Source organism: Diceros bicornis, chromosome 4, assembly GCF_020826845.1.
Source record: "Diceros bicornis minor isolate mBicDic1 chromosome 4, mDicBic1.mat.cur, whole genome shotgun sequence".
Taxonomy (NCBI): Eukaryota; Metazoa; Chordata; class Mammalia; order Perissodactyla; family Rhinocerotidae; genus Diceros; species Diceros bicornis.
Genome location: NC_080743.1, coordinates 52671077 through 52685388, shown reverse-complemented (window position 1 = coordinate 52685388; position 14312 = coordinate 52671077). Strand labels below are relative to the sequence as shown.

The 14312-nt window shown below is 37.8% G+C and overlaps 1 protein-coding gene across 1 annotated transcript in view; it reads right to left on the bottom strand.

Annotated features, from left to right (window-relative positions):
• Positions 1–13162, bottom strand: part of LOC131401168 (olfactory receptor 5V1-like) — a 50007-nt gene extending 36845 nt beyond the window's left edge. Inside the window, 1 exon segment of the mRNA XM_058536236.1 lies at positions 12943–13162. Within this exon segment, the coding sequence (XP_058392219.1) occupies positions 12943–13162 (220 nt within the window).
• Between the last annotated feature and the right edge of the window lie 1150 nt (positions 13163–14312).

The following is a 14312-nucleotide window of genomic DNA, read 5'->3' as shown; positions in this document are numbered from 1 at the left end:
ATATGTTTTGCAAATATTTTCTCCCAGCTGGTATGTTGTCTATTCATTTTGATCCTGGTTTCGTTTGTCTTGTAGAAGGTTTTTAAGCTGATGAAGTCCCACTTGCTTATTTTTTCTTCAGTTTCCCTAGTCCAAGTAGAGATGGCATCTGAAAATATCCCTCTATCACCAAAGTCAAATAGTGTATTGCCTACATTTTCTTCTAGGAGTATTATAGTTTCAGGTCTCACTTTCAGGTCTTTGATCCATTTTGAGTTAATTTTTGTGAATGGTGAAAGCAGATGGTCTACTTTTATTCTTTTGCAAGTGGCTGTCCAGTTTTCCCAGCACCGTTTATTGAAGACACTTTCCTTTCTCCATTGTATGTCCTTAGCTCCTTTGTCAAAGATTAGCTGTCCATAGATGTGTCTGTTTTTGTACCAGTACCACGCTGTTTTGATTACTATAGCTCTGTAGTATGTTTTGAAGTCAGGGATTGTGAATGCCTCCAGCTTTGTTCTTTTTTCTCAGGATTGCTTTAGCTATTCAGGGTCTTTTGTTGCCCCATATGAATTTTAGGATTCTTTGTTCTATTTCCATGAAGAATGTCATTGAGATTCTGATTGGGATTGCATTGAATCTGTGGATTGCTTTAGGTAATAGAGACATTTTAACTATGTTTATTCTTCCAATCCATGTGTATGAGATTTCTTTCCATTTCTTTAAGTCATCATCGATTTCTTTCAATAACGTCTTACAGTTTTCATTGTATAGGTCTTTCACTTCCTTGGTAAGATTTATTCCTACAAATTTTATTCTTTTTCTTGCAATTGTAAATGGTATTATCTTTAAGCTCTCTTTCTGTTATTTCATTATTAGCATACAGAAATGCAACTGATTTTTGTAGGTTGATTTTGTACCCTGAGACTTTTCTGTAGTTGTTGATTATTTCTGATAGTTTTCCAATGGATTCTTTAGAGTTTTCTAATATAAAATCATGTTGTCTGCAAATAGTGAGAGTTTCAATTCTTTATTGCCTATTTGGATTCCTTTTATTTCCTTTTCTTGCCTAATTGCTCTGGCCAAAACCTCCAGTACTATGTTGAATAAGAGTGGCGAGAGTGGGCACGCTTGTCTTGTTCCTGTTCTCAGAGGGATGGCTTTCAGACTTTCCCCATTGAGTATGACGTTGGCTGTAGGTTTGTCATAAATAGCCTTTATTATGTCGAGGTACTTTCCTTCTATATGCATTTTGTTGAGAGTTTTTATCATAAATGGATGTTGGATCTTGTCAAATACCTTCTCTGCATCTCTTGAAATGATCATGTGGTTTTTATTCCTCGTTTTGTTAATGTGCTGTATCATGTTGACTGATTTGCAGAAGTTGAACCATCCCTACATCTTTGGTATAAATCCCACTTGATCATGGTGTATGATCTTTTTAATGTATTGCTATTTTCAGTTTGTGAATACTTTGTTGAGGATTTTGGCATCTGTGTTCATCAGCGATATTGGCCTATAATTTTCCTTCTTTGTATTGTCGTTGTCTGGCTTTGATATCAGGGTGATGCTGGCCTCGTGAAATGTGTTAGGAAGTGTTCCATCTTCTTCTATTTTTTGGAATAGTTCGAGAAGGATGGGCATTAAATCTTCTTTGAATGTTTGGTAAAATTCACTGGAGAAGTCATCTGGTCCTGGACTTTTATTTCTGGGGAGATTTTTGATTACTGTTTCAATCTCTTTACTTGTGATTGGTCTATTCAGATTCTCTATTTCTTCTTGCTTCAGTTTTGGGAGGTTGTATGAGTCTAAGAATTTATCCATTTCTTCTAGATTGTCCAATTTGTTGGCATATAGTTTTTCATAGTGTTCTCTTATAATCCTTTGTATTTCTGTGATATTCATTGTAATTTCTCCTCTTTCATTTCTAATTTTATTTATTTGAGCCCTTTCTCTTTTTTTCTTAGTGAGTCTGGCTAAGGGTTTGTCAATTTTGTTTATCTTCTCAAAGAAGCAACTCTTTGTTTCACTAATCCTTTCTACTGTTTTTTTTGGGGGGGAGGCCTCAATTTCATCTATTTCTGCTCTAATTTTTATTATTTCTCTCCTTCTGCTGACTTTTCCCTTCTTTTTCTAGTTCTGTTAGGTGTAATTTAAGGTTGCTTATTTGGGCTTTTTCTTATTTGTTAAGATGTGCCTGTATTGCTATGAGTTTCCCTCTCACCACTTTTGCTGCATCCCATATGAGTTGGTATGGTGTATTTTCATTTTCATTTGTCTCCAGATATTTTTTGATTTCTCCTTTAATTTCATCAATGATCCATTGGTTGTTCAGTAGCATGTTGTTTAATCTCCACATCTTTGTCACTTTCCTGGTTTTCTCCTTGTAGTTGACTTCTAGTTTCATGGCATTATGTTCAGAAAAGATGCTTATTATGATTTCAATCTTCTTAAATTTATATAAGCATGCCTTGTTTCCCAACATATGGTCTATTCTTGAGAATGTTCCATGAGTGCTTGAGAAGAATGTATAATCTGCTGTGTTTGGATGGAGTGCTCTGTATATGTCTATTAAGTCCATCTCATCTAGTTTTTCATCTAGGTCCATTATTTCATTATTTATTTTCTGTCTGGATGATCTGTCCATTGATGAGAGTGGAGTAAGATCCCCCACTATTATTGTGTTGTTGTTAATATCTCCTTTTAGGTTTGTTAATGGTTGCTTTATGTACCTTGGTGCTCCTGTATTGGGTGCATATATATTTAAAAGTGATATGTCTTCTTGGTGGAATGTCCCTTTTATCCTTATATATTGCCCCTCTTTGTCTCTCATTACCTGTTTTATCTTGAAGTCCACTTTGTCTGATATGAGTATGGCAACACCTGCTTTATTTTGCTTGCCATTAGCTTGGAGTATTGTCTTCCATCCTTTCACTCTGAGCCTGTGTTTGTCTTTAGAGCTGAGATGTGTTTCCTGGAGGCAGCATATTGTTAGGACTTGCTTTTTAATACATCCTGCCACTCTGTGTCTTTTGATTGGGGAATTCAATCCATTTACATTTAGAGTGATTGTTGGTATATGAGGGCTTAATGTTGCTGTTTTATTGCTTATTTTCCTTTCTTTTGCATTTCCTCTGTTTCTTGTCCCATGCGTTTTGGACTACAAATTCTGCTTGGTAGCTCCATCTTATGACTGTTTTACTTTTCTCTTTATTTATCATATGTGATTCTATTCTGATTGTTTAGTGGTTACCTTGGGGTTTGTATAAAAAAATCTCATAGATGAGATATTCCATTATCTGATGGCCTCTAATTTCCTTAGACTAAGTTGATTCAATCTCTTTCTTCTTCCCCTTCTAAGTTATTATTGTCCTAACTTATTCCATCTTGTGTTGTGGGTGTGTGTTTGAAGTGATGAGGTTACATTTATTTTTGGTGTTTCCCTTCCTCTAGCTTTGATTTTGATATTTAAGTGGTTGCTAACCTATTCTGATAAAGACTTACTATTTTTCTGATTTTGTCTACCTATGTTTGTCCTTGCTCCAAGCTCTGTCTTCCTTTATTCTTCTTTTTATCAGGTACAAGGGCCTTTTTGAGCATTTGTTGTAGTGGGGGTCTCATGGCCATTAACTCTCTTTGCTTTTGTTTGTCTGGGAAAGTTATTATTTCTCCATCACATTTGAAGGATATTTTTGCTGGATAGAGTATTCTTGGCTGAAAGATTTTGTCTTTCAGGATTTTGAATATATCATATCAGTCTCTCCTAGCCTCTAAAGTTTCTGTTGAGAAATCTGCTGAAAGCCTGCTGGGAATTCCTTTGTATGTTATTTTTTTGTTTTTGTCTCACTTCCCTTAATATTGTTTCTTTGTCATTGATTTTTGCTAGCTTTACTACTATATGCCTTGGAGAGGACATTTCCCTATTGATATATTTAGATGACCTATTGGCTTCACTTACTGGTATTTCCTGTTCCTTTCCCAATTTTGGGATGATCTCAGCTATCGTTTCCTTGAATAGGCTCTCTGTTCCTCTTTCTCTCTCTTCTCCCTCAGGAATACCTATAATTCTTATGTTACATTTCCTAATTGAGTCGGATATTTCTCAGAGACTTTCTTCATTTCTTTTTAGTCTTAGTTCTCTCTCCTCCTCCATCTGGAGCATATCTGCATTCCTATCCTCAATAATGCTAATTCTTTCCTCCATATTGTCAGCTCTGTTCTTTAAAGATTCCAGATTTTCCTTTATCTCTTCCATTGTGTTCTTCATCTCCATCAGTACTGATTGGTTTTTCTTTATGATTTCAATCTCTTTTGTGAAGAATCTCCTTATCTCATTTAATTGTTTATCTGTGTTTTCTTGTAATTTGTTGAGCTCTATGACAGCTATTTTGAATTCTCTGTCATTTAGGTTATGAATTTCTGTGCCTTCAAGGCTGATTTCTGGGTGCTTGTCATTTTCCTTCTGGTCTGGCGATTTAATGTACTTTTACATCGTGCTTGCTGTATTCGCTTTGTTTTTCCTCATCCTGGAAATATTTAGTTGCAGTTTCCACCTGCCGCCACCAGGTGGGGGTCAAGGGCTATGTGATCTGAGCCCCCTGTGATCCACGGCTGCTCAGCGATTGCTCCAGGACTGCTCTGCTGCTGCTCCCTGATTGCTCCAGGGCTGCTCTGTGGCTGCTCCCCAGCTGCTCCACAACTGCTCCGACAGATCGGCTGAGCTGCAGTGCTGGGCGTGCGGGGGGAGGGGGGGCTCTCTCTTTTGCCTGCCTGAACCCCCCGGGGCTCCTGGGGGTTTCTAGTTCTTCCCTCATTATCTGCTCTTCTGGGGTGCTCAGATGTTGATGGCACCCCTGCAACAGTTCCCAGTCCTCTGCATGGGAGTTTCCCACAGGCTGCGAGAACCTGGAGAGCTATGGTTTTCCCATGGAGGGCCACCCCACCCCCCGTCTGGGAGCCACGCAAACCCCAGTCGCTGATCTGATGGGGAGGGGGAGGACTTCTCGTTACCTCTCCCCTCTTCCTCCCGGTGCTCCAGCACGTCCACTCTCAGATGTGCAGCTGCATGGGTCTCTCCAATGTCATTTTGTGCTGTGTGAGTGTCCTTCGTTGTTATGTGAATCGCCTTTTTGTTGTATCTTATGGGGAAGCGTTTACAGGAAGTCTCACTCCACCATGATGCTGATGTCACTCTATAAAGATTACTTTTAAATATTTTATATTGTGGTAAAACATACATAATACAAAATTTATCATTCTAACCTTTTTTTGTTTTTTTTTTGCTGAGGAAGATTCACCCTGAGCTAACATCTATTGCCAATCTTCCTCTTTTTACTTGAAGAAGGTTTGCCCTGAGCTAATATCCGTTCCCATCTTTCTCTATTTTGTATATGGGTCACCACCACAGCATGGCCACTGAGAGTGGTATAATTCCAAGCCCAGGAACTGAACCTGGTCCACTGAAGCAGAGTGCACCAAAATTAACCACTAGGCCACAAGTCTGGCCCCTCATTTTAACAATTTTTAAGTGTGTAGTTCAGTGGCATTAAGTTTATTCACAATGTTGTGCAACCATCACCACTATCCATTTCCTAAACATTTTCATCATCCCAAACAGAAATTCCATACCCGGTAGACAGTAGCTCCCCATTCCTCTCTTCCCCCAGCACCTGGTAACCTCTGTCCTACTTTCTGTCTCTATGAATTTGCCTATTCTAGGAACTTCATGTAAGTGAAATTATACAGTATTTTCCTTTTGTATCTGCCTTATTTCACTTGGCATAATGTTTTCAAGGTTTACCCATATTATAGCATGTATCATAATTTCATTCCTTTTTATGGCTGAATAATATTTTATTGTATGGGTATACCACATTTTGTTCGTCCATGTATCTGTTGATGGACAGTTGGGTTGTTTCCATCTTTCTTTTGTTTTTTTGGTGAGGAAGATTGGCTCTGAGCTGACATCTGTTGCCAATCTTCCTCTTTTTTTGCTTGAGGAAAATTGCCCCTGAGCTAACATCTGTCCCAATCTTCCTCTATTTTGTATGTGGGAAGCCTCCACAGCATGGCTTGATGAGCAGTGTGTAGGTCTGCACCTGGGATCCAAACCTGTGAACCCCAGGCCGCTGAAGTGGAGTGTGCAAACTTAACCATTACGCCACTGGCCCCTCCACCTTTTGGCTACTGTGAATAATGCTGCTATGAACCTTAGTGTACAAGCATCTGTTTGATACTTTCAATTCTTTTGGGATATACCCATAAGTCGAATTGATGGATCATATGGCAATTCTGTTTAAATTTTTGAGAACTGCCAAACTGTTTCCCACAATGGCTGCACCATTTTAGATCCCTACCAGCAATACACAGGGCTCGACTTTCTCCACATCCTTGCCACCACTTGTTATTTTCTGAGATTTTTGTTTATTTGTTTGTTTTTATATAATAGCCATCCTAATGATAATGATGTGGTATCTCATTATGGTTTGGGTTTGCACTTCCCTAAAGACTAAGGATGTTGAGCACATTTTTATGTGCTTACTGGTCATTTGTATATCTCTTTGGAGAAATTTCTATTCAAATCTTTGCCCATTTTAGAATTAAGTTATTTGTTTTCTTGGTGTTGAGTTGTAGGAGTTCTTTATATATTCTGGGTATTAGTCCCTTAACACAAATAGGATTTGAAAATATTTTCTCCCATTCTATGTGTAGTAGTTTCACTTTGTTGGTAGTGTCTCTGATGCACAAAAGTTTTTAATCTTTTGGTTTTTTTTATCCCTTTCACCCTCCTCCCTCCCCCCTTCCCCTCTGGTAACCACCAATCGAATCTCTGTCTCTATGTGTTTGTTTATTGTTGTTATTATCTACTACTTAATGAAGGAAATCATACGGTATTTGACCTTCTCCCTATGACTTATTTCACTTTGCATAATACCCTCAATGTCCATCCATGTTGTCACAAATGGCTTTAATCTTGATGAGGTCCAATTTATCTATTTTTTCTTTTGTTGTTTGTGCTTTTGGCATCATAGGCAAGAATCCATTGCCAAACTGAATGTCATAAAGATTTTCTCCTATGTTTTCTCCCAGGAGTTTTATAGTTTTAGCTCTTATTTTTAGGTCTTTGATCCATTTTGAGTTAATTTTTGTATATAGTACAAGGTAAGGGTTCATCTTCATCCTTTTGCATGTGAATGTTTAGTTTTCCCAGCACCATTTGTTGAAAAGACCGTCCTTTCCCCATTGAATGGTTGTGGCACCCTTATTGAAAATCATTTGACAATATATGTGAGGATTTATTTCTGGGCTATCTATTTATTCCATTGGTCTAGATGTCTGTCCTTATTCCAGGACTACACTGTCTTGTTTACTGTAACTTTGTAGTAAGTTCTGAAATTAGGAAGTATGTGTCCTCTAACTTTGTTCTCATTTTTCAAAATGGTTTTGGGGCCCTTTGCAATTCCATGTGAATTTTAGGATGTATTTTTATATTTCTGTATAAAACACCATTGGGATTTTTTTTATTGATGTTTTAATGGTTTTTAACATTGTGAAATTTTGGGTTGTACATTTTTGTCCATCACCATATATATGACTCCCTTCACCCCTCGTGCCCACCCCCCACCCCCACTGCCCCTGGTAACCACAATACAATTTTCTCTGTCCATGTGTTGGTTTATATTCCACATATGAGTGAGATCATACAGTGTTTGTCTTTCTGTTTCTGGCTTATTTCACTTAACATTATAAGCTCCAGGCCCACCCATGTTGTTGCAAATGGCACGATTTTGTCTTTTTTTATGGCTGAGTAGTATTCCATTGTATATATACACCACATTTTCTTAATCCAATCGTCTGTCAAGGGACACTTAGGTTGCTTCCACTTCTTGGCTATGGTGAATATTGCTGCAATGAACGTAGGGGTGCATAAGCCTCTTTGGATTGTTGATTTCAGGTTCGTTAGATAGATTCCCAGTAGTGGGATGGCTGGATCATAGGGCATCTCTATTTTTAATTCTTTGAGGAATCTCCACACCGTTATCCATAGAGGCTGCACCAGTTTGCATTCCCACCAGCTGTGGATGAGGGTTCCTGTTTCTCCACATCCTCTCCAACACTTGTTGTTTTTTTTTTTGGTGATTATAGCCATTCTAATGGGCGTGAGGTGATATCTTAGTGTTGTTTTGATTTGCATTTCCCTGATGATTAGTGATGTTGAACATCTTTTCATGTGCCTATTGGCCATCTGTATATCTTCTTTGGAGAAGTGTCTGTTCATTTCCTCTGCCCATTTTTTGATCGGGTTGTTTGTTTTTTTGTTGTTCAGTTGTGTGAGTTCTTTATATATTATGGAGATCAACCCCTTGTCAGATGTATGTTTTGCAAATATTCTCTCCCAGCTGGTGGGTTGTCTGTTCATCTTGATTCTGGTTTCGTTTGTCTTATAGAAGCTTTTTAATCTGTAAAGTCCCACTTGTTTATTTTTTCTTTAGTTTCCCTAGTCTGGGTAGGCATGTCATCTGAAAAGATTCCTTTATGACCAATGTCAAATAGTGTGTGGCCTATATTTTCTTCTATGAGTTTTATGGTTTCATATCTCACCTTCAGGTCTTTGATCCATTTTGAGTTAATTTTTGTGAATGGCGATAGCAGATGGTCCACTTTCGTTCTTTTGCATGTGGCTGTCCAGTTTTCCCAACACCATTTATTGAAGAGACTTTCCTTTCTCCATTGTATGTTCTTAGCACCTTTGTCAAAAATTAGCTGTCCGTATATGTGTGGTTTTATTTCTGGGCTTTCAATTCTTTTCCATTGATCTGTGTGTCTGTTTTTGTACCAGTACCATGCTGTTTTGATTACTATTGCTTTGTAGTATGTTTTGAAGTCAGGGATTGTGATGCCTCCTGCTTTGTTCTTTTTTCTTAGGATTGCTTTAGCTATTTGCGGTCTTTTGTTGCCCCATATAAATTTTAGTATTCTTTTTTCTATTTCTGTGAAGAATGTCATTGGGATTCTGATTGGGATTGCATTTAATCCGTAGATTGCTTTAGGTAATAGAGACATTTTAACTATGTTTATTCTTCCAATCCACGTGCATGGGATATCTTTCCATTTCTTTATGTCATCATGGATTTCTTTCAATAATGTCTTGTAGTTCTCATTGTATAGGTCCTTCACCTCCTTGGTAAGATTTATTCCTAGGTATTTTGTTCTTTTTGATGCAACTGTAAATGGTATTATCTTTTTGAGCTCTCTGTCTGTTAGTTCATTATTAGCATACAGAAATGCAACTGATTTTTGTAGATTGATTTTGTACCCTGCAACTTTGCTGTAGTTGTTGATTATTTCTAATAGTTTTCCAACAGATTCTTTAGGATTTTCTATATATAAAATCATGTCACCAGTAAATAGTGAGAGTTTAACTTCTTCGTTACCTATTTGGATTCCTTTTATTCCTTTTTCTTGCCTAATTGCTCTGGCCAAAACCTCCAGTACTATGTTGAATAGGAGTGGTGAGAGTGTGCAGCCCTGCCTCGTTCCTATTCTCAGAGGAATGGCTTTCAGTCTTTCCCCGTTGAGTATGATGTTGGCTGTGGGTTTGTCATAAATAGCTTTTTTTATGTTGAGATACTTTCCTTCTATTCCCATTTTGTTGAGAGTTTTTATCATAAATGGATGTTGTATCTTGTCAAACGCCTTCTCTGCGTCTATTGAGATGATCATGTGGTTTTTGTTCTTTGTTTTTTTGATGTGATGTATCACGTTGATTGATTTGAGGATGTTGAACCATCCCTGCGTCTCTCGTATAAATCCCACTTGATCATGGTATATGATCTTTTTAAGGTATTGCTGTATTTGGTTTGCCAATATTTTGTTGAGGATTTTTGCATCTATGTTCATCAGCGATATTGGCCTGTAATTTTCTTTCTTTGTATTGTCTTTGTCTGGCTTTGGTATCAGGGTGATGTTGGCCTCGTAGAATGATTTAGGAAGTGTTCCATCTTCCTCTATTTTTTGGAATAGTTTCAGAAGGATGGGTATTAAATCTTCTTTGAATGTTTGATAAAATTCACCGGAGAAGCCATCTGGTCTTGGACTTTTATTTTTTGGGAGGTTTGGATTACTATTTCAATCTCTTTACTTGTGATTTGTCTATTCAGATTCTCCATTTCTTCTTGGTTCAGTTTTGGGAGGTTGTATGAGTCTAAGAATTTATCCATTTTTTCTAGATTGTCCAATTTGTTGGCATATAATTTCTCATAGTAGTCTCTTATAATCCTCTGTATTTCTGTGGTATCCATTGTAATTTCTCCTCTTTCATTTCTAATTTTATTTACTTGAGCCTTTTCTCTTTTTTTCTTAGTAAGCCTGGCTAATGGTTTGTCGATTTTGTTTATCTTCTCAAAGAACCAACTCTTTGTTTCATTAATCCTTTCTACTGTTTTTTTGGTCTCAATTTCATTTATTGCTGCTCTGATTTTTATTATTTCTCTCCTTCTGCTGACTTTTGACTTTGTTTGTTTTTCTTTTTCTAGTTCTGTTAGGTGTAATTTAAGGTTGCCTATTTGGGTTTTTTCTTGTTTGTTAAGGTGGGCTTGCATCGCTATGAGTTTCCCTCTCAGGACTGCTTTGGTGCATCCCATATGGTTTGGTATGGCATATTTTCATTTTTGTTTGTTTCCAGATAGTTTTTGATTTCTCCTTTAATTTCATCAATGATCCATTGGTTGTCCAGTAGCATGTTGTTTAATCTTCACATTTTTGTCACTTCCCCAGTCTTTTTCTCATGGTTCATTTCCAGTTTCATAGCATTATGGTCTGAAAAGATGCTTGTTATGATTTCAATCTTCTTAAATTTATTGAGGCTTGCTTTGTTTCCCAACATATGGTCTATCCTTGAGAATGTTCCATGTGTGCTTGAGAAGAATGTGTAGTCAGCTGTTTTTGGATGGAGTGCTCTGTATATGTCTACTAGGTCCATCTCATCCAGTTTTTCATTTAAGTCTACTATTTCTTTATTGACTTTTTGTCTGGATGATCTATCCATTGATGTAAGTGGGGTATTAAGATCCCCTACTATTATTGTGTTGTTGTTAATGTCTCCTTTTAGGTTTTTTAATAGTTGCTTTATGTACATTGGTGCTCCTATGTTGGGTGCATATATATTTATAAGTAATATATCTTCTTGGTGGAGTGTCCCTTTTATCATTATATATTTCCCTTCTGTGTCTCTCTTAACCTGTTTTATCTTGAAGTCTACTTTGTCTGATATGAGTATGGCAACACTTGCTTTCTTTTGTTTGCCATTAGCTTGGAGTATTGTCTTCCATCCTTTCACTCTGAGCCTGTGCTTGTCTTTAGTGCTGAGATGTGTTTCCTGGAGGCAGCATATTGTTGGGTCTTGCTTTTTAATCCATCCTGCCACTCTGTATCTTTTGATTGGAGAGTTCAATCCATTTACATTTAGGGTAATTATTGATATATGAGGGCTTAATGTTGCTGTTTTGTCACTTATTTTCTGGTTCTTTTGTGTTTCCTTTGTTTCTTGTCCCATTTGTTTTGGACTGCCAATTCAGTTTGGTTGTTCTGTCTTATGACTCTTCTAGTTTTCTCTTTGTTTATCATATGTGGTTTTGTTTTGATTATTTATTTAGTGGTTACCTTGAGGTTTGTGTAAAAAATCTTGTGTATGAGATATTCCATTATCTGATGGCCTCCTATTTCCTTATACTAAGTCAATTCAATCACTTTCCTCTTCCCCTTCTAAGTCATTCTTGTTATACCTTATTCTATCTTGTGTTGTGGCTGTGTGTTTACAGTGATGAGGTTAAATTTATTTTTGGTGAATTCCTTCCTTTGATCTCTGATTTTAGTATTTAAGTGGTTGCTAACCTATTCTGGTAAAGATCTACTATTTTTCTGAGTTTATCTACTTATTTTTCTCCTTTCTCCAAGCTTTGTATTCCCTTTCTCTTCTTTTTTTCAGGCCTGAGGGCCTTCTTGAGTATTTCTTGTAGTGAGGGTCTCGTGGCCATGAACTCCCTTAGCTGTTGTTTATCTGGGAGAGTTACTATTTCTCCATCATATTTGAAGGATATTTTTGCTGGATAGAGTATTCTTGGCTGAAAGTTTTTGTCTTTCAGTATTTTGAATATATCATTCCAGTCTCTCCTAGCCTGTAAAGTTTCTGTTGAGAAATCCACTGAGAGCCTGATGGGAGTTCCTTTGTATGTTATTTTTTTGTTTTTGTCTAGCTGCCCTTAATATTGTTTCTTTGTCACTGACTCTGGCTAGCCTTACCACTAGGTGTCATGGAGAGGGCCTTTGTCTGTTAATATATTTAGGTGACCTGTTGGCTTTGCTTACTGGTATTTCCTGCTCCTTCCCCAGATTTGGGAAATTCTGAGCTATTATTTCCTTGAATAGGCTCTCTGTTCCTCTTTCCTTCTCTTTTCCCTCAGGAATACCTATAATTCTTATGTTACATTTCCTAATAGAGTCAGATATTTCTTGGAGACTTTCTTCATTTCTTTTTAGTCTTAGTTGTCTCTCCTCTTCCATCTGGAGCATATCTGTATTCCTATCCTCTAAAATGCTAATTCTTTCCTTCATATTGTCAGCTCTGTTCTTTAAAGATTCCAGATTCTCCTTTATCTCCTTCATTGTGTTCTTCATCTCCATCAGCACTGATTGGTTTTTCTTTATGATTTCAATCTCTTTTGTGAAGAAACTCCTAATCTCATTGAATTGTTTGTCTGTGTTGTCTCGTATTTCGTTGAGTGTTTTTATGATAGCTGTTTTGAAATCTCTGTCATTTAGATTATGGATTTTTGTGTCTTCACGGTTGGTTTCTGTGTGCTTGTCATTTTCCTTCTGGTCTGGTGATTTCGTATACCTGTGCATTGTGGTTCCTAGTTGGCTTTGTTTTTCCTCATCCTGGAAATCTCTGGTTGCAATTTCCACCCACTGCCACTGTTTGGTGGTAAAGTGCTGTGTAATCTAAGCCCCCTGCACTCTGCCGCGGTTTTTCCACTGCAATCCTTGGTTTTTCCACTGTGATCCACGGGTCAGATAGCTTGATCTGCTCTGCCGTGGTTCGCTTGGTCTGGTCTGGTCGGCTGAGCTGCAGGGTCCAGTTTTCGGGGAGGGGGTCTCTCTCTTTTGCTTTCTGGGTCCCTAGCATGGGGGGCTTCTCCTTTGCCCCTCGTTATCCGCTCTCTGGGGTGCTCAGATGTTGATGGTAGCCCTGTGGCTCTTCTGAGTCCTCCCTGCAGGAGTTTCCCACTGGCTGAGAGAGCCCGAAGAGCTATGGTTTCCCCACCAAGGGCTGCCCCTACCCCCCTCTCAGAGCCGTGTGGCCCGGGATTGCTGATCTGATGGGGAAGGAGAGGAGTTCTTCTTACCTCTCCCCACTTCCTCTGGGGACCCAGCATGTTCCACTCTCAGATGTGCAGCAGTGTGGATCTTTCCGATCTAGCTTTTCACTGTCTGGGATTCCATTGTTGGTCTGTGACTGTTCCTTTTGTTGTAGCTTATCAGGGGAAGAGTTCATGGGAAAGCTCACTCCCCCATGATGCTGACATCACTCAACACCATTGGGATTTTGATGGGGATTGCTTTGATTCTGTAGATCACTTTGGGTAGTACTCCCTTCTTTCTGCTAGCTTTGGGTTTAGTTTGCTTTCCTTTTCTATTTTCTTAAGATATAAAGTAGGTTACTGATTTGCCATCCTACTTCTTTTTTAATGTATGCATTTACAGATATAAATTTTCCTCTTAGTACTGGTTTTACTGCATTTCATAAATTTTGGTGTGTTAATTTTCATTTTCATTCATCTCAATGTATTTTCTAATTTCCCTTGTGATTTCTTTTTTGACAAATTGGTTGTTTGAGTGTGTTATTTAATTTCTACATATTTTTGAATTTTATAGAGACTGTTTTTTAAATGAAACAACATAACATCATAAAAGACATTTAAGGACTAAGAAAGCTAAGAAGATTGGAGAGAAGGACTTAAAGTTAAGCTCAATTATTTTCTACTTTATTTGGGATTTTTTTATTAAAAAGAAAGTAAACAGAAGTAGGTGCCAGAACACACAGCAGAGGGTGAGGTTTCTGGAGTGGAAGGGGAAATCAATTCTATGAGTAGTAAAGTTTAGAGAGACACAGGAAATGGAGTCAGTGCCTAGAATATCCTGGCTAGGTGCCTGAAATGAGGTGATGTGGCTCAGCAATTTTTTCTGTGGCACCCTTCAACTTCTTCCTTCTGCTAAGAAGAAATTCCTGTTTGAGGTTAGAGACATAAGCTGAGAGATTTCCAAGATATAAACTG